Here is a 25,352-nt window from a genome sequence, read left to right as displayed (position 1 = left end):
AAAATAGATTCAGTGAAACTAAATGCAACTTGGTACATCAATCTAAAAAAATGTATTTGTATACCACACAAGTACGGGGTACCTGTTTTTTTTTTATAAATTCAACACAAGCAGTCACACATGTTCATGGTGGTTCAGTTAAAAAAAAAGGTGCTAAATGATAAAACTATGTACAGAGAAGGAGCTACATGTGTTTAAAGAACTACTTGACGCAGGCTGGTTGAGCTGGTAGAAAAGGCTTGCATAGACATCAAAGTCACTTCTCCATTTAGAAGCCCAGCAGCGGCCGGGGGAAGGCACTGACCTCTACAGCGAAGAACAGAACAAAACCTCTTCTCAAGGGACCGCCGTCCTGGAAAGGAAAACACTGCCCGATGCGAACATGGGGAAGAATCTGGAGTTTTGCATTTTTTCCCCATGATGCAAGCTAAATGGAAAAATGATCTCTTCCCCCCCCCCCCCCCCCCAATTCATAACCACTAAGCATAGAGCTACTAATCCTCAGACCCTTTTCTGACTCCTGGTACTCAGACACTAAGGAAGAAAAATAAGATTCACCTAGAAAACAAAAACACTAATCCACACCATCTACAATATTGAACACGGGGCCCTAGAATGTGTTAACATTTAACAAGACAAAGGGATTCTGGGACATGATGGTTAATGATTTATACCACACATTCATGGTGAGGTTTCACTGACGCAGACAGGGTGTACACGGTGCCTTCCACTACAGTACAAACACCAACTTTCGACCAATAAAATGTGACAGACCATTAACAATAAAAATGTGATGGGACTTAAATTGATTATTTACAATATCAACGGTACATGGAAAAAAATACAGTCAGCCAACTTTCAGACAGCATTCACACACACTTGTTCTTCAAAAAACAAATTACAAAAAAAACTTTGTTCCTTCTCGCTCACCGTATATGGGTTGCTCAAACAGTGCAATGCCGCTCCTGTCTCATAGGTTGTGCGTAGTAAAATAAAGTATTTGATTGGCTGGTCTTTTTTCCTCCGCTAAATGTATGCACTCGCCAGTTTCTTTTGCTACAGTTATGGTAGTTCCTTAACAGTTATGTTTAACAGCGTTTCCCATGGATGTGAAGGTCCAGACTTGGCCATGAGGTGGCGGTATTGAGGGCTAATATTTACATAAATTGGTTGGTGAATCCCAAACCTCCTCCATTGCAGAAGAATCGTCAAGCGTCTGTGTTTGTGGTGAACAGAATAACCGCATTAGTAGGAGGGGGGAGTGAGGATGACATCATACTTAATTGATAAAATAAAATAGCTTAAACTCAATTAGCCAAGCATTGATTAAGGCTTTGGATTTGATCGTTGAATGCTATTTTCAATCCAGGGAGCGAAAGCACAGGGCCGTTAGCGCTGGCTCCCGCTATGGTTCACCTCTCTCGGAGCCTAATGCTGATATGTACATACAGACCTGACTACATGGGAGGGTACAGTACCGAGATTGTTCAAACACCTGCACATACAAAAAACAGTTTGTGCATACGGACACATCCACACCTGTTCTGCTGAAACAACAACCCCCACGCCCCAACACCGCTGTGCATCGTGTTGCCATGGTACCCTTATATACTCCACTGCGCCTGGCGATGGACTTGCCGATAAGACCCCCATGCCCCTTCCCCGTCTCTCTGCTGGGGAAGGAGTAGACTCTGCTGGATAGTCAGAGCGGGTCGCCATCACAAAGTAGAGAGACATCTGCCAAGAGCCACGCTCTGCCTGTTGACCTACTTCCTGGCCCATCCGATTCCTGCCTCACAATGACCTAGCCCAAGCCAATGGCGTGCTGGCAGCCCCTGGCACAGGGAGGGCGCCCCCCATCTCAGGTGAGTTGCCATAGGGATGCTACAGGAGGAAATGTAAATACTAATCTGGGAGGAAGTAACGCGTGACAACATATTTCATCCCGATGCCATCTTTGTGCCGGACTGTGCTGTTTGCCGACCTTGCTTAAGATAAAACTCGTATCGAGCCAGCTTGTACTTGTGCTTGGGGAATCAACAGAAGAATCTCCAGTCAACAAGATGGTCCGCTATGGAGCTGGTTTGGCTAACCTTTACCATCAGAAATAGACTGGCTACACTAATCCATCTGTTGGGACACAGAACCCCGCCCCGGACCCACAGGATCAGGTTGGACGTGGTCAGATCCATTCCACCAAGTGGCTGTGTAGCTTGACCCCCGCAGACCCGTACTGTGACCGTGAGGAGGAAAGCACACGCTGTGCACAAGGGCAAGCCAGAAGGATACAACCTATAAATAGCTAAATGAACAACAAGCCTTTTCCCTTTCCTCTCAAACCGCTCCCACACACACACACACACACACACACATGCACACAATTACACGCAGGTTAGTGCTTTGCCATCCGTTACAAAAAAAACAAACACAGGGGGCAACCCCCCCCCCCCCCCCCCCCTCCCCAAAACAAATGAGCTTGGTGTCGCTTCAACCCCCGTCCGTCCCTCCACTGGGGTTAAAGTGCGGATTTCTTGTAAGGGTAGTCGGGTTTGCTGGGTGACCTGCGGTCTCTGACGGCCTCCTCGCTCACACTGTTCCTGTGGGGCTGCTGGAGGTGCCCCCCTGGGCCCGACGAGTCCCCGGTGACCCCCAGCTCCTCCGGGGCATCCCTGGGGGCCGCGTGCCGGTCCTCATACCCGTCCAGGTTCCCGCTGGGAGAGCGCAGGTGGCCCAGGCCGTGAGTCAGGTCCGTCTCATTGGACCGGCCCCGGGGCATGTGTCCGACGCGAGGCTGGGGCCCTGAGGGGCTGGCCAGGACCCCGTCCTTCCGCTGGGAGCCCAGACCCAGGACGTCCAGCCTGAGGGGGTCCTGGCCCCCCCGGACCCCCGCCGGGTGGCCCTGTTGGGTCTGAGAGTCGGAGAGATAGGAGGGCGGGAAGGAGCCCTGGGGGTTACAGCTGTGGCTGTAGAGGTCCGGCCCGCTGAAGGAGGGCAGGGAGGTCGGGGTGGCGGGTCGGCAGGAGAAGTCGTAGAGGTCGGGGAACTCGGCCTGCGCCTCCAGCTTGGGTTCGGGGGCGTGCCGTTTGCAGGAGTGGCCGTGCCCGGGGCCGTGGGCATGGCCCAGGCGGGCAGAGGGGCAGGGCCCGTGGGGCATGTGGTGGCCCGTGGGGCCCATGGGACTGTGGGGACCCTCCCTCTCCAACTCCACCATGTGCTGCTCCCTCAGGGACATGACGGAGACACCCAGGGCGATGTCAGGCATGAACTCCCTCATCACGGGCTCCATGCCCATCTGGAGGGAGACAGAAACACACGTTCAGTACATCCCATCATCCACTCACCCCCGAGCTGACCCCGGCCCTGATTCGCTGGAGCCCCCGACACAAGTGCGACCCACACCGCGGGTAAACACTCACCGCCTGCTGCTCTGAGACCAGCGCCCGGCCCATGGCCTGGGGCTTGGCGCAGTCGGGGGGCTGGGGGCGGGGCACCGAGGCGTACTCGGCGCTGCCATGCTTGCCGGGCGCGTGGCGCTGGTGCAGGGTGCGGTTACAGGGGTAGGAGAAGGAGCGGGTGGGGGTGGGCACTGGCACGCGGGGACGCCAGGCCGCCTTGAGCTGGGCGTGGCCGGGCGTGGCGGGCGGGTGGTAAGGGGGCGGCGGAGGAGGCAGAGGAGGGTGGAAGCTAGCCAGCCCCTCCAGCTCGGTGAACATGCTGTCCATGGCCGGGCTGCTGTTTACCCGACAACGACCCACCTGGCGGAGGGCCAGGATCGGACTCTCGTCTCCGAACCGCTCGTCGGGGAAGAACTTGTACGGGTTCTAAGGGAGGAAGACAGAAAAACAAAGAAGAGGAAATGTATCAAACGCCTTTACCCCTTTATCACGCCATGGGGCGGCATGTGGCTCAGGAGGTAGAGCTGGTAACTGGAAGGTTGCTGGTTCGAACCCCGGCTCCTCCTAGCCGAGTGTTGAGGTGTCCCTGTGCAGGACACCTCACCCCAACTGCTCCTGACAAGCTCGGTGAACCATGCAAGGCGATAGCCTTGCATGGTTGATGGTGATTGTTTAGCAATATTGTGAGGCGCTTTGAGTGGCCACTGGATCGAAAGGCGCTATTTTAAAAAATGCAGTCCATTGACCATTTACCATCACTTTCCGCAGTTCAGTGACCCTTTCATGACTAGAGATGTTCCGATACCATTTTTTCCTTCCCAATACCGATTCCGATACCTGAACTTGAGTATCGGCCGATACCAAGTATATACCGATACAGCATCTAGCATTGTAATTACTAATAGCACTTGTTCTTATTGAAGGGTTCTCTTACGATGACAGCAATGTTTAGTCGATTTGTTTACTGTCGTCAATTATTTTTTCAGTACTAGATCATTTACAATTATAATCTATAATTATAGCAATACATTTGTATTCTTGTAGTTAAGCGTGAGCATCCATGTTTTTTCTGACTTGGCTCGAACGCACGTAGGTCGGAGATGACCCGTTTTCCGTACTGACTTTCGGCCTCCGACCGTTAACGAATGCAGCGTAACACTGCACATGTTTGTGATGTTCTTGGCCTGTGTATTAAATGAGCTAGTCATCCAATGGTATCGGTATCAGATACCCAATACTGCATTTTAGGCAGTATCAGGAGGAATTTTGGATACTGGTATCGGAATGACGTCTGATCTCCCCTACCTGCAGCAGCTCTGTGGCGCCGTCAGCGAGGCCAAACTCCCTCAATACGCGGAGCTGCAGCTCGTAGCTGACGGTGGCCCCCTCGCCACAGTTCAGGGCGTAGGCCCTCTGGACCTGCTCCGTGTGCCGCAGCTCCTGCAGCCTGCGGATCATATCCTTCACCACGGACAGCCGGGGCACTGAGGGGAACACACAGACAGAGACCGTCAACTCAGGCATCACGCTGAGACAGTTGTTAGATGGAACCGCTCTCATAATGAACGCCCGCCTCAAAATGGATGTGTGTTGAATCAAAAGGGTGTGTGTCTCGTTATCCTCGTCATTTATACATGGGTCCAGGTTCATTTTTAGCCCTTCAGTAAGCCGGCTGATTGCTAATGCATGAGGACGGAGCCGGGGGCTGAGCGCCACCGCCGTTCACACACTCCCTCGTTCCGGCACCCTTCACTCTGCGGGCTAATCACCGGTACCTGGGATCTCATTGGCCACCACGGTGGGCGCGGCCGTCGGGTTGCCCGCCATTGGCTGGTGGTTGATCATGTGACAGCACTGCGGCACAGCGTTGTTGACCATGTAGAGCGTGTCAGGGACGTTGGACATGCGGACCAGACGCAGGCGCACCAAGTCCGTCTGCTCCACCATCATCTCGTCCAGGACAGACTGTGGGGGGGGGCGGGAGCGGGACAGAGGACCAGGGGGGAGAGAGTTATGACGAGTTACTCAACGTGATGCCTGCAGTGCGGTGACCTCCTGTGCGTGTGTGTTCAGTACCCAGACTCGGTCACATGACTGACACCAATCACCCGGCCTGAGTGATTAGTCGCTTGCGAAACCATATACACCAAACGTCAACACAGTGCCGATGTATCATCCTGGCGCTTGTAAATTATGAACTGAACGTGTGAATTTATGAATGGTGGTAATAATTCTGCCATGGCCTCTGCGTGGAACATCCATTAGCTTGCATAACACTAGCGCACCGCTTTCTGTCTCGCAGTGTGAATCACAGGTGAGCCAGGCTTACCTTGGCCTCCTCCACGTAGGGCGAGAACAGGCGGGGGCGCAGGTAGATGCCGGAGTTCTTCTGGCGCAACCAGGAGTGGGCCTTGCCCCCCTCGGCGGTGGGCAGCATGTCGGAGGGAGGGGTGCTGATGAGACCCCTTTTGAGCTGGGGGCAGAGGAGAAGGCAGAGATCAAGTCTCTTTTCATGAAGGTCCCCTGTAACCAGGTATACCTCGGGAACTAAGCCACACAAGTTAGAAAGCTATTAAAAAACAATTTTCCAGTTCAATATTTTGGTAAAACAAACATTATTGCACTATGGCCCATATTAAGATTCATGCCATCCTTCTATGCGTGGAGGCTAAAGGTAAAGGTGCTTTGCTCAGATTTAACTAATTTAGCTATTTAAATGTAAAAATGTCTGCCATCCTTTAAGATATAAGTATGTCTGCGCCTGTCTCTGTGTTTAGACCGCTCCCGGCTCACTTCTGAACAATCAGGGCATCTCTTCCCTGATAGGTCAGAATGAAGCAGACAGGGAGGGGAGGTTTTGGGTCGTTTAAAGGGATGCACGATAACTTTTTTAACCTATACCAATAACCGATAACTTTCAGCTCCTAAAGGCCGATAGCGATAACACACACACATATACATATATATTATCATGACCTAAGATCATGACATTAATACTATCAACAAAGCCAAAAACCTTTGGGTTTTTATTCACACCCGATATGCGGACATAGGTGTCGCTCAGACATCAGTAGAATCAACGGGGGGATTAGGGGAGCAGGCTTGCAAGGGGCGGGATAAGGATGGCCCCTGTCACTCAGGTGTGTTTTGGTCTGACCGCAGACAGCAACGGAGGCAGAATGGGCAGAAATCATTGCGATCATCTTAAATAATGCTGGAGCGATGCATCATATATTCCGTTGCATCCACAACAGCCGCATCGATCGATAAAAGATTGGAGCATGAGTTACAGACAAATAGAAGAAACAACATGGAAGGAAGGCGTCGACGCGTTACTGGAGAAAGAGAGCGTCTTTTTTTACTTCATTTCACATCTAACAAACACTGGGACAAATGTAGTTGATTTCTGTGTTTAACTGAGAAAACAGGGAGTGGAAGGCCGGGACCCTATAATGGTCAGCTAACTGCTGTCAATAATAAGTGTTACGAGAGTAGCGTATGTGTGTGCATGGGAATGGCAGTGTGTGTGTGTGTGTGACTGGACGAGCGAGGAGAGCGAGCGGTAGCGTGCGTCAGTTTAGTGAAGTAATGAACGAGTCTGGTTGTGTCTGTGCAAACGTGTACTGTAAAGTTAGTGAAACTAAGAATAAAGTACCCAGCCTGTCAATAATCGGCGGCCGCATCATTCCGACCATATTCAAAGGGAAGGGTGTTATCCCCGAAAGAACATCGACCCTGGAGGGAACGTCTACCCTGTGCTCCTCGACTATGGTCTGGGAGCCGACAGCAGGAAAGGTGTAATATAATAAAAAAACATTTGCAGTTGTAAACCGCGTGCAGTTGTGAACTCATGTATTGTAATTGATTGTATGATGTGTATTTTAGGGTTATGATAAGACCTAACATTTAGTGTTATCATAGTGGGAAGTAGTGGGGGGAAATTATATAGGCTATGTTATCGGGGCTATTTGTCATGATATCGGAATGACGTAATAATTACCGGAATCACGTAATAATTTCTGTTATCGGCCCGATAATGATTGTGCACACCTAGTTGTTTAGTTTAAAAACCTCTCTCTGTTCCGCTTTCTCTCTTAACTCGTCTTCTGATCTTTGACAGACAGCTAAGAGACGAGTGCGGGAGAGGCCAACACCGCGTGAGTAGTACCCACCGCATCGGACAGGACGTCACTGCTGGCGGGCAAGATGTGCTCAGTCCTGACGAAGGGCAGCAGCGGCGAGAGGATCTCCTTCAGCTCCTCCACGTCCAGGTCTCTCCTCTTCACGCCCCTCTTGTTCACGCTGTGGGCTGTGCCACTCAGCAGGTTGGGCTCTGGGTGAAGCCAAACACATCGGCGTCACTCATCCGACGCTACCTTCTTCTCTGAGAACTTCTTACATCCGACAACAACAAAGTAGACTAGGGGAATGCTCCGAATCTCTGTCCTGGTGTTGGGAAGGCATCGCCGGTACATCTGGTACAGACGTCGAGTTAAACGTGCACTCCGACACGTTTACAACAGGTGCTACAGGACCCGTGAACAAACGCTTTGAAGGTGTGTCTGGTAGACGCCTTCAGGGGAACGGAAGGAATCCTTTTATTGGGGCTTTTAAGTGTATTTGGAGGCTCTGGTAACAGAGTAATTTTCTTAGAGCCTTTAGGGCTCTGTGTGTGTGTGTGTGTGTGTGTGTGTGTGTGTGTGTGTGTGTGTGTGTGTGTGTGTGTGTGTGTGTGTGTGTGTGTGTGTGTGTGTGTGTGTGTGTGTGTGTGTGTGTGTGTGTGTGTGTGGGGGGGGGGTGTTTGGGGGGTAATTATAGCATGTATTATCTTACCCCTGTCTGCCATCCTCTTAATAAGCTGCTGCTCGCCCCACTTAACAACGTACTTGAGAATGTCCTGTTCGCTCGCCTGTGAATGAGACCAGGATAGACAGAGAGAGAGAGAGAGACAGAGACAGAGAGAGTGAGCGAGAGACAGAGGGAGCGGGACAGAGAGACAGAGAGAGTGAGAGAGAAAGAGGCAGAGACACAGAGCGACGGAGACGCAGAGCGAGGGAGACAGAGCGAGAGAGCACGAAAAAAAGAAAAGGTAGAGATATAGATATATATATATATATAAAAATGAGGAGGAGCATTCATGAGGACAAGGTTAGACAGGAGCGGGTCAAGCACAAGCGGTGGGATGTGTGTGAGGCTAGTGCGCGAGGCTCCGTGTTCTGCAGCAGGCCCGGGCAGTGGGAGGATTACTTTGTCTGGTCTGATTACAGCGCATCACCTCAGCCGTCCTGAGTGATGTCTGTGGAAGCAGCCAGGGCAGATGAACACTCAGATCCACTTAGGATCCTGAAGTCTACTCGCTGAGGGGACCGTCTCTCAACACACGGCATGTGGTGTGTGCGCGTGCGTGACGTGTGTGTGTTTGCCTGTGCATGCGTGTCTCCTTGTATGTGTGTGTTTGTGTTTCTGTGTGTGTCTGCATTCATGCATGTGTCTGCATGTATGCGTGTGTATTTTTGTCTGCGTGTGTGTGTCTGCTTGTATGCGTGTGTATGTTTGTCTGCGTGTGCGTGCGTGTCTGCTTGTAAGCGTGTGTGCGCACGCGTGTGTGCCTGTGCGTGTGTGCCTGCGTGTGTGTCTGCTTTCATGTACGTGTGTGGGTGTATGTAGCATGTCAAGCCGCTCGCTAGCAGCAGAAGAGCATCTCTGAATGTGAGCCAATAGCTTCTCCTACCTGCAGGTAGTCGGACTGGATGGCGCCGAGCAGGTGCTCCTTGCCGAGGTCGTACAGGACGTCGGACGAGACCACGTGGCTGAACTCCTCACAGAGGAAGTGCAGGGCCTGGCGGTGCACCCACTTGGAGCCGTAGGGCTGGGAGCTCCACTTCAGGATGGGCACCAGGGAGTCCAGCGCCAGGCTCTCCACCACGATGTCCTCACAGCCTGGGAGACGGAGGCACAGAGAGGGTCCGTCAGGCCACAACACCCCGAGCAGGAACCCCCTCCGTGGGGGTTTGATCTCACCATGTGGGCCCATCCACACGAGGGCTGAACAGTACCTGATGGCTACCACTTAAAGTCCAGACTATACAAAACCAAAACCATGAACTGAGGACTCCAATATGTCAACTCAGGGTGAGAGTCATTACTCAGCCTGGGCCACGCCCTTCTGGCGGCAGTCTGTCCAGGAATCAAAGCACATACCAGAACAGCAGGCCGTGGTTTAGCTCCCCAGCAGGCCGGGCCCACAGAAATGCCTTTGATACCTACATATGTTTTGAGTCTATGTTTCCCTCGCTCAGACACAGTAAACACAGCGGAAGAGGGAAATGTGGCCTCAACTCTCGAGAGCACGGACGTATGCGCGGCTGGATGACAATACGCTGGTGTGGGCATATCAGAAACACTTTGAAAAGACCCTGTGGTAAATGGCAAATGGACTGCATTTATATAGCGCTTTTCAAACCAGTGGCCACTCAAAGCGCTTTTTCAATATAGTATTGCCTGACATTCACCCATTCATGCACACATTCACACACCGACGGTGGAGTCAACCATGCCAAGCGACAGCCAGCTCGTCGGGAGCAGTGAGGGTGAGGTGTCTTGCTCAGGTACACCTCAACACTCGAACCAGCAACCTTCCGGTGAGCAACCAACCCGCCCTACCTCCTGAGCCACATGCCCGCCCTGTAGAGAGGCGAATGGGGTCTCACGCCAGTCTACAGTGGAACAGTGGAAACTTAGTAGAGTAGAGATCAGCGCGTGTGCACCGGGGTCTTTGAAAACGTTTGGACAAAACGAGCCACAGAGATTAACACACATGAAGCAGAATCATCCCAGTCAGTAAATGACAGTCGCCCTCGGGGGCTTCCTTCCCCACTCCGTCGTGCTGCGACGATGAACCTCTAAACGGAAGCAGACGCTAATGGAGACACGAGTCTAGCCGGGCCGCCGTCCAGCAGCCAGCGCCACTTTGAACCGATGCCGGGCCAGCGTCACCAGTGCCGGTTTGTTCTGTCCGTCAGCAGCGAGCAGCAAGCAGGGAAGCCAGCGGCGCAGCCCCCCCCGAGGGACCCCCGTGTCTCAGAGCAGAAGATCTGAGCCTCACGTTCACACGTCACTCTGAACAGGCGCACCGGGCCGAGAGTGGCGACTGCTATGGCTCTCTGGAGAGAGCCAAAGAGCTCTTCCTTTTGAAAGGAACTCTTCCATCTGAAAGGAAGAAAGCTTCCTTTCAGATGGCCCCCCCTTTCCCTCCCTAAGTTCGAGTACATGCATGTCGTCCACAGTCGTACATGTATGCAGTGTGATGTACGTATAGTAGGGCTGACGATTAATCGAAAAAAACCTGTAACTGACTGGAGATCGGTAAGAGTCAATAGTTCAATAGTTAAATGTTATAATATCAATTCATTCATCAATTCATCTCAACAAGGAAGGAAAAGGAAAGAGCAGTTTACATGTTGCCTGCTTCCAATGTTGTGTTGGTCATACTATAGAATGATTTATTGCTTGTTTAGTGAATACTACATAAGGAACTTTAAAAAGAAAAATTGCATTCTAAATCGCAATATTGGTCGAAATAATCGCAATTAGATTATTATGTGTGCAAGGGCAGGAGGAAACACACAGCGTTTACTTATGTATGCAGATACGTATTTGCATTTAATGACCGGCCCCAGAAATGCAAAGCAGACCCCTGCAGTGTTTTAAGCGCAGTCTTGTTAGGGAGACGGTGATGAAGTGGAAGTGGACTCGGGCGTTTTTGCCTCGTGTTAATCTTGCTACAAACAGATTGTAGAAAGTGGACTGGATGTCTGTTCTCTCTCGCGCCACCTTTTTGGTTTTACCCTGTCTGTACTCTACTGGGGACAGGGGCAGGGACACACACACACATACGGCACATGAAAGCAGACGACAGCTCTGCTCCCAGTTAGCCCATTAGAACATACGTTGCCATTGAGGCTCTAAATCGTAATTGAACCCACACACACACACACACACACACACACACACACACACACACACACACACACACACACACACACACACACACACACACACACACACACACACACACACACACACACACACACACACACACACACACACACACACACACACCTCACCGGGGCTTACATCACATTTACACTGACATGAATATCAACACCGCAACGGAAATGGAAGCGCCCATTGTGCACACAGAACCACAAGAAGAAAAGGAGAGGCCGCTGTTCCAGCTCGGGGAGGACTCGCATGTTCTGCCCCGCTGTTATTATTTGGAGCTCTGTGTTTATGGAACCTGCGGTTTCCAAAACCCCCTTAAAACATCAGCCGCACTCAGGGACCGGTAAACAGTGTTGTGGTTGTGGATCGCGGCCCATCGCTCCCAGAGACGCAGGCTTGACCCCGCACGGCGGGGGGGGGACCAACCGGTGGGGGGCCAGGGCACAACAGAGAGAGAAAGCGTGCCTAATGTTTCGGTGCCGCATTCCTGGAGGGCAGAAGAGTCCGTCCACAAACAAAGGAAATGATTCGTCTGGAGGGGAGAGGCTGAAACGACGGCCGAGCCGCTCAACTCCCTGTCCTTCTCCTCCCTATGAGCGTGTGAGCGTGTGTGAGTGAGGCCCACACACACCATGTGGGCTCCACACAGACACACACGCACTCGGCATCAGGTACACTCGAGTGAAAACAAACATCAGATGGTCGGCCGATGTGAGTGAGAGCCTGCTGCTGACGACGTGTGAGTCACGGCGAGGCCTTGAGAGACGGCTACACTTCTTCGTGACTAAGTGGGAGGGGTGGTAACCCTGCAGCCCCCCGGACGTATGCCTCCTAAGTTAGCTCAGTAAGGGCAGGACGGACCCCGCGGGAGTCAGTACACGCTCAAGGGGGGGACGGACCCTGAGGGGGTCAGTACACACTAGGGGGGCCGCACCCTGGGCCGATCAGTACACGCTGGGGAGGCCCTGACCCTGAGTGAACCCCCTCGTCCGTGTTCACTCAGTCTATGCTCAGCTTCCTGCCTGCGTCAGGACGGTTGGATCACAGAGGAGAGACACTGGCTGCAGCTCAGACTACATTCCACCTCGAGGTTTCATGGGAACTGATTAGAGCTGCAGCCCTTCTGTGGGAAAGGAAGAAGCGGGGGATAAAAATACACTGGAGAAGGGGCTAGTCGATGAGGGCGGGGGGGGGGGATGGGAGGAAGGAGGAAATGCTGGCTGTGTGTGTGGGAGGGAGAGGGGGACGGGACGGTGGGGGAGGAGATGACAGCATCCGTCTGGTCCCCTCCCGTTCAGGCTGCCTTGCTGACCCTGAGAGAGACGCTACGGGCTAAGGGTTAGGAGGTGGTCTCCTACCAGCTGTGCACATGTGCTTTAGATAGTGTGTGTTTGCAGTGTAATTCTTTTCATTGTGAGGGTATAAAAGGGGCAATTGATTTCTGACCCTCGAGTCGATGCACTCAATTCAAGTGGCTCTGCAGAAACTGACCCCTATGCCCAGTATGTGAACCCTATGCCCAGTATGAGCACATAGGAGGAACTGGAGGCCAGACAGGCGGTTCTAGAAAAGCGTGCCGTCTCTGGTCAGCAGCTACTGGCGCGCTTCCTGTCCCAATAGGATGCTTATTGTTGTGGTCTCTGCTTGATAGGGATCACATGTTCATTGGAGAAAGAAACAAGACATTTCCACCGGACATTGCTCTGTAAGCCATGATCTAATCTCTCTGGAAGTATGTCGAGAAGAACCGAGGCCTCACCGTGTTTATGAGGACTGTATGAAAACACTGAGTTTGATTGTGGAAGGCGCTGTGAGCCAAGTCGACGTTTTGGCTAACTTCCTGTCTGTTTTCGCAGTTAGCATTCCCAACCTTCCTCCCAATGTCAACACATGAAAGAGGGTCTTGCATTACTCCCGTTTCTGTTTTCCCTTGGTGTGTTTTGTAGCGTACGCCATTAATTGGAGCACTGGAATCGTCCCTTTGCCTATTTCACCATCGCAAGTCAACACTGAAATCATCTGTGAATGCACAGAGAGGCCCGCCTCTCAGAGTGGGAACGGGATACATGAACTGTTTTTCTGTTTAATGCAGAGCAGAGGGACAGGGAGATCAACTTGACTGACCAAACAGGCTATATCAGCGATGGCTGTCGGAATATAGTCTAATTTAACCACAAATACTTTAATACTACAACGGAGCAGAGAAGTTGGTATGACCTTTGTAGGACCCCCATGTGATGGAAGTTCCCCTCATTTCCAGCACACCCATTACAATGATCTCCACTCGTACAACATATTCACCTCCGATCCACACGGCTCCAGTGAGGAGTCATAAACAACGATCCGGTCTGATGGATTTACTGCTGATAAAACCTTGGCTTGGCTGATCAGTGTATTTGCACATTGCACACAAAGACCAATCCAAGCAGAATAAGGGAAGTTATAGAGATTAGACAAATGCTCCCATAAACACAAAGGGATTTAATTCCACTAGAGCCACAATCGCGTTAGAGGAATCGTGATTACTAAAACCATGTTTTGGCCCGTGCTCATGTTAAGGCAGGTTTGTTTTGGCTTGAGAACATGTCGACTCCTGCTCCTCACAGCCGGCTCCGAGGAGAGTCTGTCTCAAAGTATTTTCTTAGCAGTGCCACAGTAATATTATGAGTAATATGAGAATTAACGTCTGGTCTGGCCACGCTCAAACATCAAAACACACCTACCAGACATCTCCTTAAGGGGTGAAATCGGACCATTGACTGAATCATGTAAACACTTTAATCAAATTATCTGCCCCGAAATGATTATTTCCAGTAATCTAGTGTGCCATCTAGTTGGCTCTCTGAAACACATACTTCCAGCACTCAAAGCTCTGCGTGTTCAGCCCTCGTTGTGTTCTGTAAAATTCTGCACAGCAAAACACAGACAATCCAAAACAGATTTGATCAGGGAGTGGCAGAGCAAATGATTGTATTAGTCTGCACAAATATAATGGATGAATGTGAGGAGGGAAGGTGTCAATTCGGTCACAGTTTGCATGGCGTGTAATGCATTCAGAACGAGATTGTGAAGCAGTTTGGAAATATTATCACGTTGGTACTATTGACTCACCATCTAATGACAATATCAATGACGACAGTGACCACTGGGGTTAGAAACATACATCCTCCACATTAAAGCTAATATATAATTTATTAACATTTATAATATAGTAACATTTGAATCGACTCTGCTTTATCCTCTCAAGTACGAAGTTCACAATAAATGCTATATTTTCCTTAAATGAACGACCTTAACTTAAAATACAGTCGAAGGCCTTCATGCTTGAATAAAGTACATTTGAACAAAACATGAAGAACAGGATAAAAACTCTTGTCAGCTGGAGTATCACCTTCAGTGGCTCTCTGAGGAACTCTGACTTGTTTTCCTCTACACTGTCACATTCACACACCACAAAGGAATCCATAGAGTGGAATGTGTCTCCGTTGTGTGAGAGATGCATTTTTCATTGCATTCAACTGTTTTCATTCAGACATCATGTCTCACACCACCACTACCTGCCTTGCTTACTTCTGTGAAAAATTACTTTAATTCCAAGAGACGATAAATGGATCCAAAGCACTTAATCACCAATTTCGCGTTAATGGAAATGTGCACCAACCGTGCATTAAAGTACCATCGTGTGTGTGCGTGAGGGTCTTACCTTGAGCCAGCATGCTGAACTCCAGGAACAGCGCTATGTGGTACAGCTCCATGGCCTCCTCGGTCCTCGTGCTGGCCCCCCGGCCCCCGGCCACCAGGGCCTGCACCTCCCCCAGGCTGCCCGCCGACGGGCTGCCCCGCAGCACCAGTCCCAACTCCACCGCGTCCGTGTACATGCAGTGCAGGATCACCCGCACGTACTTCCGCGGGATGATGGACTCGTCCAGCACGATGCGCGTGGGCGTCTGCAGCGTGCGCTCCGTCATCTCCTCCCCGGTGCGGATACGCCTCTGCAGGAGGTTCCGGAAGAAGGGTGAGCGCGCCGACAGCACCGCCTTGTGGGCCCGCAGGTCCTCGTCGGGGCCGCCGAGGGCCACGCCGCAGCCGGGCCCCCCCACCGAGGCCACGGCGCCGGCGGGGAGCCGCTCGCCGCAGCCCTCCGCCATCTCGAAGTCCGAGGAGAAGCTGAGCAGGGCGTCGTAGTAGCACATGTAGTCGAACAGGCCCCGCATGTCCGCCTCCAGGGAGTTGGGCGTGCCGAACTCCTCACTCAGCTGCACCAGCACGTCCACGTTCTGCAGCCGGGCGTCCTCGGCGCCCGACACGCCGAACTCCCCCGTGTAGAGGTAGTGCAGCAGGGCCGAGAACATGGGCACGTCGATGCCCGCCGTCTCGATGTCCATGAGCACCTCGGCGCCGTAGCCAGGCGACGACGACAGCAGGGACTTGAAGAAGGGGCAGCGGGCGGCCAGCACGGCGCGGTGGGCCGGGAAGCAGGTGTCCTGGAAGATGAGGTCCACGTCGGTGCAGTACTTGTGCTGGTAGAGTGCGGCCAGGTTCCGCTGCAGGCTGGGGGCCTCGGCCCGCGCCAGGCTGGCCTGGAAGCTCAGCTCCTTGAGGGCGGCCGTGCCCTCGTACTCCTCCACCAGGGCGTTGGCGTCGCGGACGTCCCAGCCCGACAGGAGCTCGCGCATCTGCCGCGCGTGGTCGGCCGAGCGGCTGGATTTCCGGCGCTTGATGAAGCGCCTCTTGAGCGTGGCGAGGCCCAGGCTCTTCTTCTTGCGGTCGGCGGGCCGCTCGTGGCCGTGGTCCAGGCTGTACAGCTTGGACTCCCAGCCATAGCCCTGCTGGGAGTAGGACGAGGTACCTGCCACACACACACACACACACACACACACACACACACACACACACACACACACACACACACACACACACACACACACACACACACACACACACACACACTGAATTGTTTCATATTTTGCATGTCAATTATGCTTATAATAATTATATGAATAAAAATATGATCTTCATAATTAAATAAGTGCATACATTTTCAAGGATACAAAAGTTGGACTTCTGCTAGCCGGGCATAAAATGATTATCTTAACACACCTAAAATTGGACGTGTGTTTAGTCTAGAGCGCATGTCTTGCTGAGCCCTGTGGGGGGGGTGGGCCTTGCCAGGCTAAACACACGCTAGCCTCATACTAGGAGAAAGGCAGTGCGAGGGATCCTGCTGTCATTTGTTTTGCAGGAAGTACAGCATGCTAGCACCCTTGTAGCTAGATAAGCTCCCACAGGCCTATCGTTCTGTTTTGCATTGTGCTGCTCTTTGCTCTGAGCTGTAGCCGACCCTGGTCATAAGGTGCGGCACTCGTTTTGACTAAGTAACAGCATTCTTTGGCATAAGAGAGAGAGAGGGGACTTGGATGCCAGAGGAAGCCCTGCCTACTAGATCCTCTCGTTTTGGCTGCCCTTTCCTGAGCATCAATCACCGTGACCCACATAGTAATCATTCTAATACTGTGAATCATCTTTAGCTTGGGCCAGTTTGGCCAAGCAACTCCTCAGCTAAGAGCAAACCTCAAAGGTCTCTGTGGCTGCAGAAATAATCTGTTTTCATCTCCTGGGCTTTCAGATTTTAACTACAAGTCTACAAAAAGTTAGAGAGATGAAATTGGACTTTGAGCATTATTGTAGGAGCCAGGTTTTCTTGTTAAATAGGGGCTGACTCATATCCACGTATGCTTCTAAGGCGCTTATGTCCGTATTTCTTGGCGTGGAGAGCGGTTGCACAAGGTCAGTTTGGCTCTCGCAAAGGAGAGAGGAGTAGGAAGTAAGGAGCCAGGGGCTGCTTGATGTGACCGGGAAAACAACAAGGAACAAGGTGGCCATGTTGGAATGGAGGAACACAACCTTCAAATAAACATTTAGTTCAGAAATATCATTGGCTGGATTTAATCCGTTTGAACAAACAAACATGTTTGGAGCTGTGAAAACATGAAAAATTAGTGAAAGCATGAAAAATAAGTTATATAATTTTCTCCAATCGTGCAGAGTTATAATTTATACATGTACATCGAACCCTATGTAACCGAGCGTTGTTTCAAATGTTGGTTCTACCTCCTTGGGTGACGTCGTCAAACGTCAAATTTTATTGAGCTAATTGCAATTATTCATAACTCCATCTGGTACTACAACGTTCCCCTCGGTAGTAGGGTTGCTGCCGGCCCATGTGTCTCCAGCATCATTAGTAGTTGTCATAGTAACATCTTAATCTGGTGCTGCTGAAAGGGCCAGTGTGGCCGTTTTGAGACTCCCTCGGAGCGCCTCGCTCCAAAAAAGAAAGCTAAACAAAAAAACTGGTGCATCATTTGAATAACAGAGTCTTGACACGCAGGGAGGGAAAACTAACGGTAATGAAGACGTGTTGCTTGCCGTTCACTTCTGGTCTAGAGTGTTGGGCTACACAGGCTAATGCTAGCATTTTGCAGGGAGGAAAAATGGCAAGGGCCAAATTTGGCACCATTTTTGGCAGCCCTGCACTAAATAAGGACACATTTGCATGCAGCCATTCAGAAGGTGCCCTGCCATCAATAACAGTGCAGGCCTACAGTAGCCCTAATGAATGAGGGATTGAAGCGGGTATGTCTGAACTGGGAGTAAACATACATCCTGGATGCATTATTGAGCACATCCGTGTGAGAAGGACCAGAGTAAATAATCAGACAAAATGCAGAGAGCCCCCAGTCAATAAACCAAAGGGTGAAAGTGACTTTATATATTCTTACATAAATGTATACTTTATAAAATCACGTGACTTTATACATTTTATAAAGACATGGGGAAACAGAGTCCCACTAACGTTGATATTTCAGTTTTTCATCAACTAATTGAAACGCTAGAATCGAGTCAGAGTTGCAACGGACCACGGGTTCCACCATGGAACCATCACGTCAGAACCCACCTATAAAGGTCTGCTGGGGCGGGGCGTTGCCCCCGATGCGCGGGGAGCTCGAGTGTGGATAGCTGGATCCATTGGCCCCCATCCTCACGTTCTCTTCACTTGCGGTGCGGGGGTCGCCCCTCCTGCTGCGTCATTCTGCCCGGGCTGCTTGCTCCTCGGTCCTCAGCTGTCAGCGGACAAGCTCCGCCCCTGGTCCTCCGACAAGACCTCACCACTCAGCGCCCAGCTGGCCATCCCTGATGGCAAGGAACGGGAAGAGAGCGAGAGTGAGATGTTTAAGTCGCTAAGTGTATGGGTGTTTTTTCGTTGAGTTGTTCCGATACCAGTATGGAAAATTCCTCCGATACTGCGTTTTAGGCAGTACCAAGTATCGGCTATCCGACACCGTCACGTTACTTTTACTACACAGGCAAAGAAGATCACAAATACGTGCAGTGTTATGCTGCATTCGTTAACGGTCGGAGGTGGAAAGTCAGAATGAGACACGAGACAAGAAAACAAATGTATTATTATAATTATAGATCGTAAACAGACTATACATTGCCATCATCGTAAGAGAACCCTTCAAAAGAAGCAAGTGCTATTAGAAGTCGCAATGCTAGATGCTGTATCAGCATATACTCGGTATCGGCCGATACTTAAGTTCAGGAATCAGAAAGGAAAAAAAAAAACATCTCTGTTTTACGTTGCCCTGTACTCTCCCAGCAGTACGGGCGTGACAATAGAACATTGAGTTAAAATGAATGAGCAGTGGTCTTCGGGTTAGAAACCAAACATGAGGGGATCCGTCGTCACCACCACTACCATTTCACTCGCATTGATTTTGCGCACGAGGCATTAATCATAGCCCACTGTGACACATTAACAGGCCTTAAAAAGCCGAGAAACGCAGTCAACAGAGCTCCTTTTGTGTGGCACTCGTCCTCTGAAAAGTGTGTTTAGCCTCCGACACTGGTTCACGGTGGCTTCAATTAACAGAGACTCCCTCTGCCCGCCCTCAGGAAACACCGACTGGCAGGCAACAACAAATCTAATGCAGATGTACGCCGACAGCAGTGAGGGGGAGAGCGAGAGCAAAGGAACGACCTAGCAAAACCCACTCTGCCTCCCTGGTTTTCCGGCCCGCCTCCAAGCCTCCGACGCAGCTCTTTTCCTCTGCGTCCTGACCTCCCGGTTTACCCTGACACCCACTGTGCCCTTGCCAGCTCAGCACAGCGACTCTGAACCTGCTATGTTCAGACACTGTGTGGTGCTGCTTATTTCAGTACTAAACATAAGCAGTTTTGTGCTTATATTTATTCATGCTAGAGCATGAATAAAGGGAACACAGTGAAAGACTCAGCTGTTGTCCAAGGCCAAACAATATGTTGTACAGGCCTGTACTTTTTATTGCAAGACAAATCACTGCAATATTTGGATATCGCGATTGCCAATGTCTGTTATCAGGGAAAAACATGAGATGCTTATTTGGAAAACTCTATGTACTCGTTTGTACTGCACAGGATGAGTGTGAAATTAATGGTAGCTTGGCTAGGAACATGCTCAGATAAAACTTAATTGACCAAAACAGTTCTAAATCCAGTGGCAGACTACGCACTGCAATCAGAGTAAACTCATATTTAAAAGGTCTTTCCTTTCGCAAAAACCTCAAGCCAGGCGACACGTTTGAAGACCAATCTCAACAGAATAACAGATATCAAAATTAATGTGTTCCGAAAAACCCAAACCTGATGTTTACATGCAGGCTGTGTTACGAGATCCCGGGCCCTGCAGTGATGCTCAGCCTGGGAGGCTGGACGCAGGCCTCTCCTGTGATCGCCTATCTGCTCTGTCTCAGACCTGTGTTTCTTGTACGCCGACATCATTAATCTGTCTGTCGACCCGCCATGCAACAGCACTATAAGCACCCTCCCCAGGGTTCCATTGGAAACCACAGCGTCTTACAGCCACATCATTAGTCCAGACACACACACACACAGTTAATCTCTACTTTATTAGACTGATGCCAACATGAGGATATCTTAACAGAGGGATTGGACTGAACCAAATAAGGAGCAGGATTTGAATATCACTGGATGTAAAAACACCGTCCCATGAGGTGGAGTATTCTATCCTAAGAAGAAGGGAAGGGGGGGGCGGGTAGGGTCAATAAAGGACCACACAGAATAGGAGTAAGCCATACAACCGTCACATCAGTTAAAGAACTGGCACAAAGAACCACATCTTAAGCACATTCAAATGAGGGGAAGCAAGTTTATCTTCAGCTGCGGTGCAGAATTTCGGAAAGCCTAATTTAGGATAGTCATTTCCTTCAGACCCGAGCGCCAGCAGCCTGCTCAATGGCTGCTCAATAAGACACATCCAGAGTAAGCTCTGAGAGACCTTTCCTGTGGGCTGAAATGAGAGCGTGCCGGCCTGCTGGGTTCAGGGGTGAGAGCAGAGGAGTGGACTACCAGACCGGGAGGGCGAGGTCAGGCCGGCTGGACTATGTGCTGTTAATGAGGGGTGACAGGAGAAAGGGCTACATGTCTCCACACGGCCCGCCCCCCACCCATCTCCCTTGTGTGTACACATGCACGCGCACGCGCACACACACACACACACACACACACACACACACACACACACACACACACACACACACACACACACACACACACACACACACACACACACACACACACACACACACACACACACACACACACACACACACACAGTCCTGGCCTTACCTCATTGGGTCGGATCATTGTATTTAAATCAGCCACTGGCTGAGGTTCGACAGGCAGGGCTCCGGTCTGTGCAGCACATTACCATACAAAAGCGCTTGGCACGGGAACAGGGGCCGATGTATTATTCAAATGACAGTCAAGTAACTTTATCAATCATTTATATGGATTTCTTCATCACCGGCAGCAAGGAGGGAACAGGCAAGCAACCTGGGTCTCCTTCCACATCCATGTCCAAAAACCCAGAGCCCTACCCAAACCCCATAACCCACCAGCATGGCTTCCAGTACCCTGGCAGCACTGGGGAGAAAAAGCACAGAGAACCCAGAAGAACAATCATGAAGGTAGCAATCAATATGGGCGGACTTGCAGAGACCATCTGAATTCAAAGCAAGCACCTAGAAAATAAACCTTTGGATTCTGCACCATTTGAACTACCAGGCTTATCATCAAGGTGACACGCATCAATCACTTATGCATTAAAATGAAAAGAGAAAGAAAAAGCGATATTAAGAACTCAATCCAAACCTGTCCTCATAACTATGGCTTCTCTCCTGCACAAAGACATATTGTCATTGGCCACAAAAAACCCTGTGTGCTCCGATTGCTCCTGGCCTACTAAACATGCCCTGAATGAAATGATGAAATCCCCCTTCCTCCGCCAGCCAGCCTGTGTGGGACAGTGACACAGCACCTTATCTGTTCAGGAATAGCAAACACCATGCTGGTGTCCCAATATGTGCCAGCCTGAACAAGCAGCACAGCATAAATACAAGACCAATAATTAACCATCAACACTTTTCAGCTAAGCAACACTAAACAAAGCATCTGAACTGCTGGAGCTAATACAAATATCAAAAGACCAGAGTACTGTATTTCTAAAATGTATTATTACTGGCCACCTTAATACAATTTGAGAGTTATTAGCCAATTGCCCATGTTAACGACATTACCCATTCATTAACAATACCACAAGCATTAATCAATTATTAAAGACTGCTCCCATCCGATACAACAGTGGCAGGCTAAAGCTAACAACTCTCCACTGGTTTCTGCTCTTAAAGAATAACTGTGAGCCAAACAGGAATACAATTCATTGTCGGCCGTTACGACTGCATGACAATTTCCTGCAACCGAATGCCTTTTATGTTGATAACAAGAAGTACGGGAAGGTTTGGAGAGCAGGACATTCTGAGAGTGACCTCTATAATATTGACTCTTGTCTGCATGACCACAGAGGGCATAACGACTGGAATACGAGCAGCCCAGTCCCCACCAAAACACGATCAATCATCCCCTCTAAAATAACAATGATGTCAACATTTGCCCGGGCAGATAACGGGAGATAAAGCTCTGGTCGCACAGATTGCTTACCTCTGCTCGGCTACAGCCAATCAGGCCAATCGGTTCAAAAGTGCATCCGGCCTTTCAACTGATTAGGGACTCTTGTGAGGAGAGCTAACAGGAAACTATCAGAAAGAATAGGCTAGAAAACACAGCAACACACTGAAACGACAACGGCAACAAAAGTGTGAATGTCACTATGATGACTCATAGAGCGAGAGAGCCTCTGGATTAAGGATGTGTGTCAACCAAGCTGGGCTCATGGTGCTGCGTTTGACTTCTGTCTCTCACAAACAAGGGACATAACCAGCTGTTGATGATACACACAAATGTGTTAAATGCCTTATTCAGATGCTGGAGGTCAACTTCCAAACAAGCCCTGTACAGAGGAAATGTCCACAATGAAAAACCCATTTAAAAGAATCTGCATGACAACTAAATGACACCACTACTTAGAAAATAATGGTAATCGTTTTATTGGGCCATCAGAATTCTTCTCCGCCCAGCTGACCGGTGTACACACACAGCGATCTGGTCAAAGTCCAAGCCAGGCAGGTACTCCAGGGCAAGTACCTACAAACACGAAGGCACATGCACATCACACACTCTTGAGTATGGTGCTGCTGTTGCAATAATGACATATGATTATGTCGTAGTATTGCACATAGACAAAAAGCATATGCTGGGGGGGGGGCGAACGTAGTAAACAACCACCAGCTTTGAACTAAAACGACGTCAATAAAACCCACACGTAAGAGGAAAGATGAGTCAAGAGGAGGACCGCTGGAGCAGAATGCTAATCCCACACAGAACCCCTATATATCACTGGTGCCATAACATTGAAGGGGCTCGCCATACGACCCCCAAACCTTGGAAGGAACCTACCTCAAGACGTATCTCTCAGCTTACAGTGAACATCCTCAGTACCAGGCGTCAGAGACACACCACAATGTGGTTCAGACAATGATTTATTTAAACCCGTTTAGTAAGTAACGGGGACTATGTCCTATGGTCTGGTTATCTCGATGTTGGACGGGGAGATCCACCGGACGTCGTGTTAACAGCAGAACAGAAGACCTCTCCCGGTGTGGTGTTAGAATGTAAAACGACACGCTACTCTGTGGCAGCGACCAGGTTAGCTGCTAGGACTGTAGCACTGTTCACCACAACACACACATCCACGTTAAAACAGTATACATGTATCCCTGCCTGGTGGTTTTAATAAGACTCAGACGTGATGAGCAATAGGTATGTTCGCTAGCCACATACAATACACACAACACACACGTACCACATAACGGATACGCGCAGAGAAGAGTTGATCGCGGCGCTATTGTCTCCGGCTACTTGCGTCGCTCGGCTATTATTCCACAGTGGTGACCTCGATTAAAGTGTTCAAAGAAAACCACCAGGTTGTACGCCTGCTTTGAAGGACGTGGAACACACACGGTTCGCCCGGGGATGTAGCAGAGCCCTGGTGCTCGTAAGGTATTCACACACAGCTCTGTAATTAGTAGCATAGTCTCAACAGGCTAGCTATCTGTGGTGTCGCTCCACCGGAGCAACGCGACGCAGGCGATTCTCTCCAGTACATAACATAACTGTGGGAAAGTAGACTTTCGTCCATATTTACCGTAGATTTGAGGGTCTTAAATCCATTATTTTAGTTCTTATCCCGTTAGCTTTGACAGTGCTCCCGGTTCACACGACTCAAGTTGTCCCTGGCAGAAAGAAAAAAAATGTCTTAGCTCAACACCTTCTTTTTCCAACTCGGATCATTACGCACGGGTCGACGTCCACCGCTACAGCAGACTACTTCTTGGCTTTCAGATCCAGTTTCGTTTACTTTTTGGACGATTTTCCGTATTTTCAAAGTAATTCCCGATAAGCCGTGTGATTGTGATTTGGTGTGGTCTCCAGCTCGGCTGGATGTTATGGCCTGTTCCAGAGCTGAACGGTGACGCGCCCGGAGGCCTGGCGCTGAGCTCTCAGTAACCGGCTCTCCGGCGCCCTCTACCGGCGATCAACAGGCAGTGGGTAGCGAGATTTTGCGTGGCGCGTAATTCGCTTGAAATTAGATTTAATCAGATGTTTTCAGATCTGTTCCGATTTTTATCAGATTCTATTAGATTCTGTTCTGCTACATACTATGGTTAACTATCATCTTTGGAACAATATTTGGTTTACACTAAATGTGTGTGAATTGTTGTTTATATAAACTTTACGTACGTTTAATTAGATATCATTGTTTTTTAAATCATGTAGTATTTCATAATTGATAAGTTATATATAACCTAATAGTGGTTTTCCAGTTGTTGGTTCAGGCTACAATATTTCAGTTCCAGTTACCTCCAAATGATGGCGACAAAATACACAAGATGGCTCAACCATGCATCCAATGACTAGCCTGCATATAGGCCTACTAAGGTGTCACTTATTTTTTGTTATCGTCATCATCATTCCAAATTGATAGTACAAATTGATAGTAGCTGTGAAGTTGATTAGTGTTAATATTGTCAAGTTGTCAGGTTGCTCTCATTTCAACCCATTAGTAACCCTGCAACTGTTCAGTCTGGTAGTATTAACCTAATGCATTTACCGTAGAAAAACAACAAATCACAATAACCAGGCTAGTGGTTTTATCTTTGAATAATTATGAGATCATATTACTTGGAGTATTAGACAAACAATATGGTAATTTCCTTTTTTTTTTAATGAGACAAAGATATGAACTTAATCCTTATGCATACATCCTGAGTTCTGTGGAGTCAGAGGAGTGACAATGCAAAGAACCAAAGAACAGCAGAACTCTGATCTCCAGAAGACACTGGTCACAACAATATTTACTCACTGGGCCTGTAGAGATTACTCCTCCCAGGAACAGTGGTGGGAATGTGATGGAAGCAGGGAAGTATGTGTGAGTCT

General features: G+C 49.7%; 1 protein-coding gene across 3 annotated transcripts; it reads right to left on the bottom strand.

Moving 5' to 3' along the window:
* Positions 1–482: 482 nt before the first annotated feature.
* On the bottom strand, positions 483–24,379 carry btbd7 (BTB (POZ) domain containing 7). 3 transcript variants are annotated; one of them, XM_084482043.1, is made up of 11 exons: positions 24,061–24,379; positions 18,355–18,590; positions 15,103–16,248; positions 9,127–9,335; positions 8,229–8,304; positions 7,568–7,728; positions 5,725–5,868; positions 5,171–5,360; positions 4,701–4,879; positions 3,417–3,821; positions 483–3,292 (listed from the first exon to the last, which is right to left on the bottom strand). In XM_084482043.1, the coding sequence occupies exons 2-11, from the start codon at positions 18,434–18,436 to the stop codon at positions 2,516–2,518; spliced, it is 3,369 nt and encodes a 1,122-aa protein (XP_084338169.1). In that variant the 5' UTR covers positions 18,437–18,590; positions 24,061–24,379; the 3' UTR covers positions 483–2,515. The 3 variants fall into 3 exon arrangements, with proteins under 3 accessions (XP_084338169.1, XP_084338170.1, XP_084338171.1); XM_084482044.1 differs by lacking the exon at positions 24,061–24,379 and adding an exon at positions 23,719–23,898; XM_084482045.1 differs by lacking the exon at positions 24,061–24,379 and adding an exon at positions 21,612–21,748.
* Positions 24,380–25,352: the final 973 nt, after the last annotated feature.

The sequence above is a fragment of the Micromesistius poutassou genome (assembly GCF_964030765.1).
Source record: "Micromesistius poutassou genome assembly, chromosome: 17".
Taxonomy (NCBI): Eukaryota; Metazoa; Chordata; class Actinopteri; order Gadiformes; family Gadidae; genus Micromesistius; species Micromesistius poutassou.
This window is presented reverse-complemented; position numbering and strand designations above follow the sequence as displayed.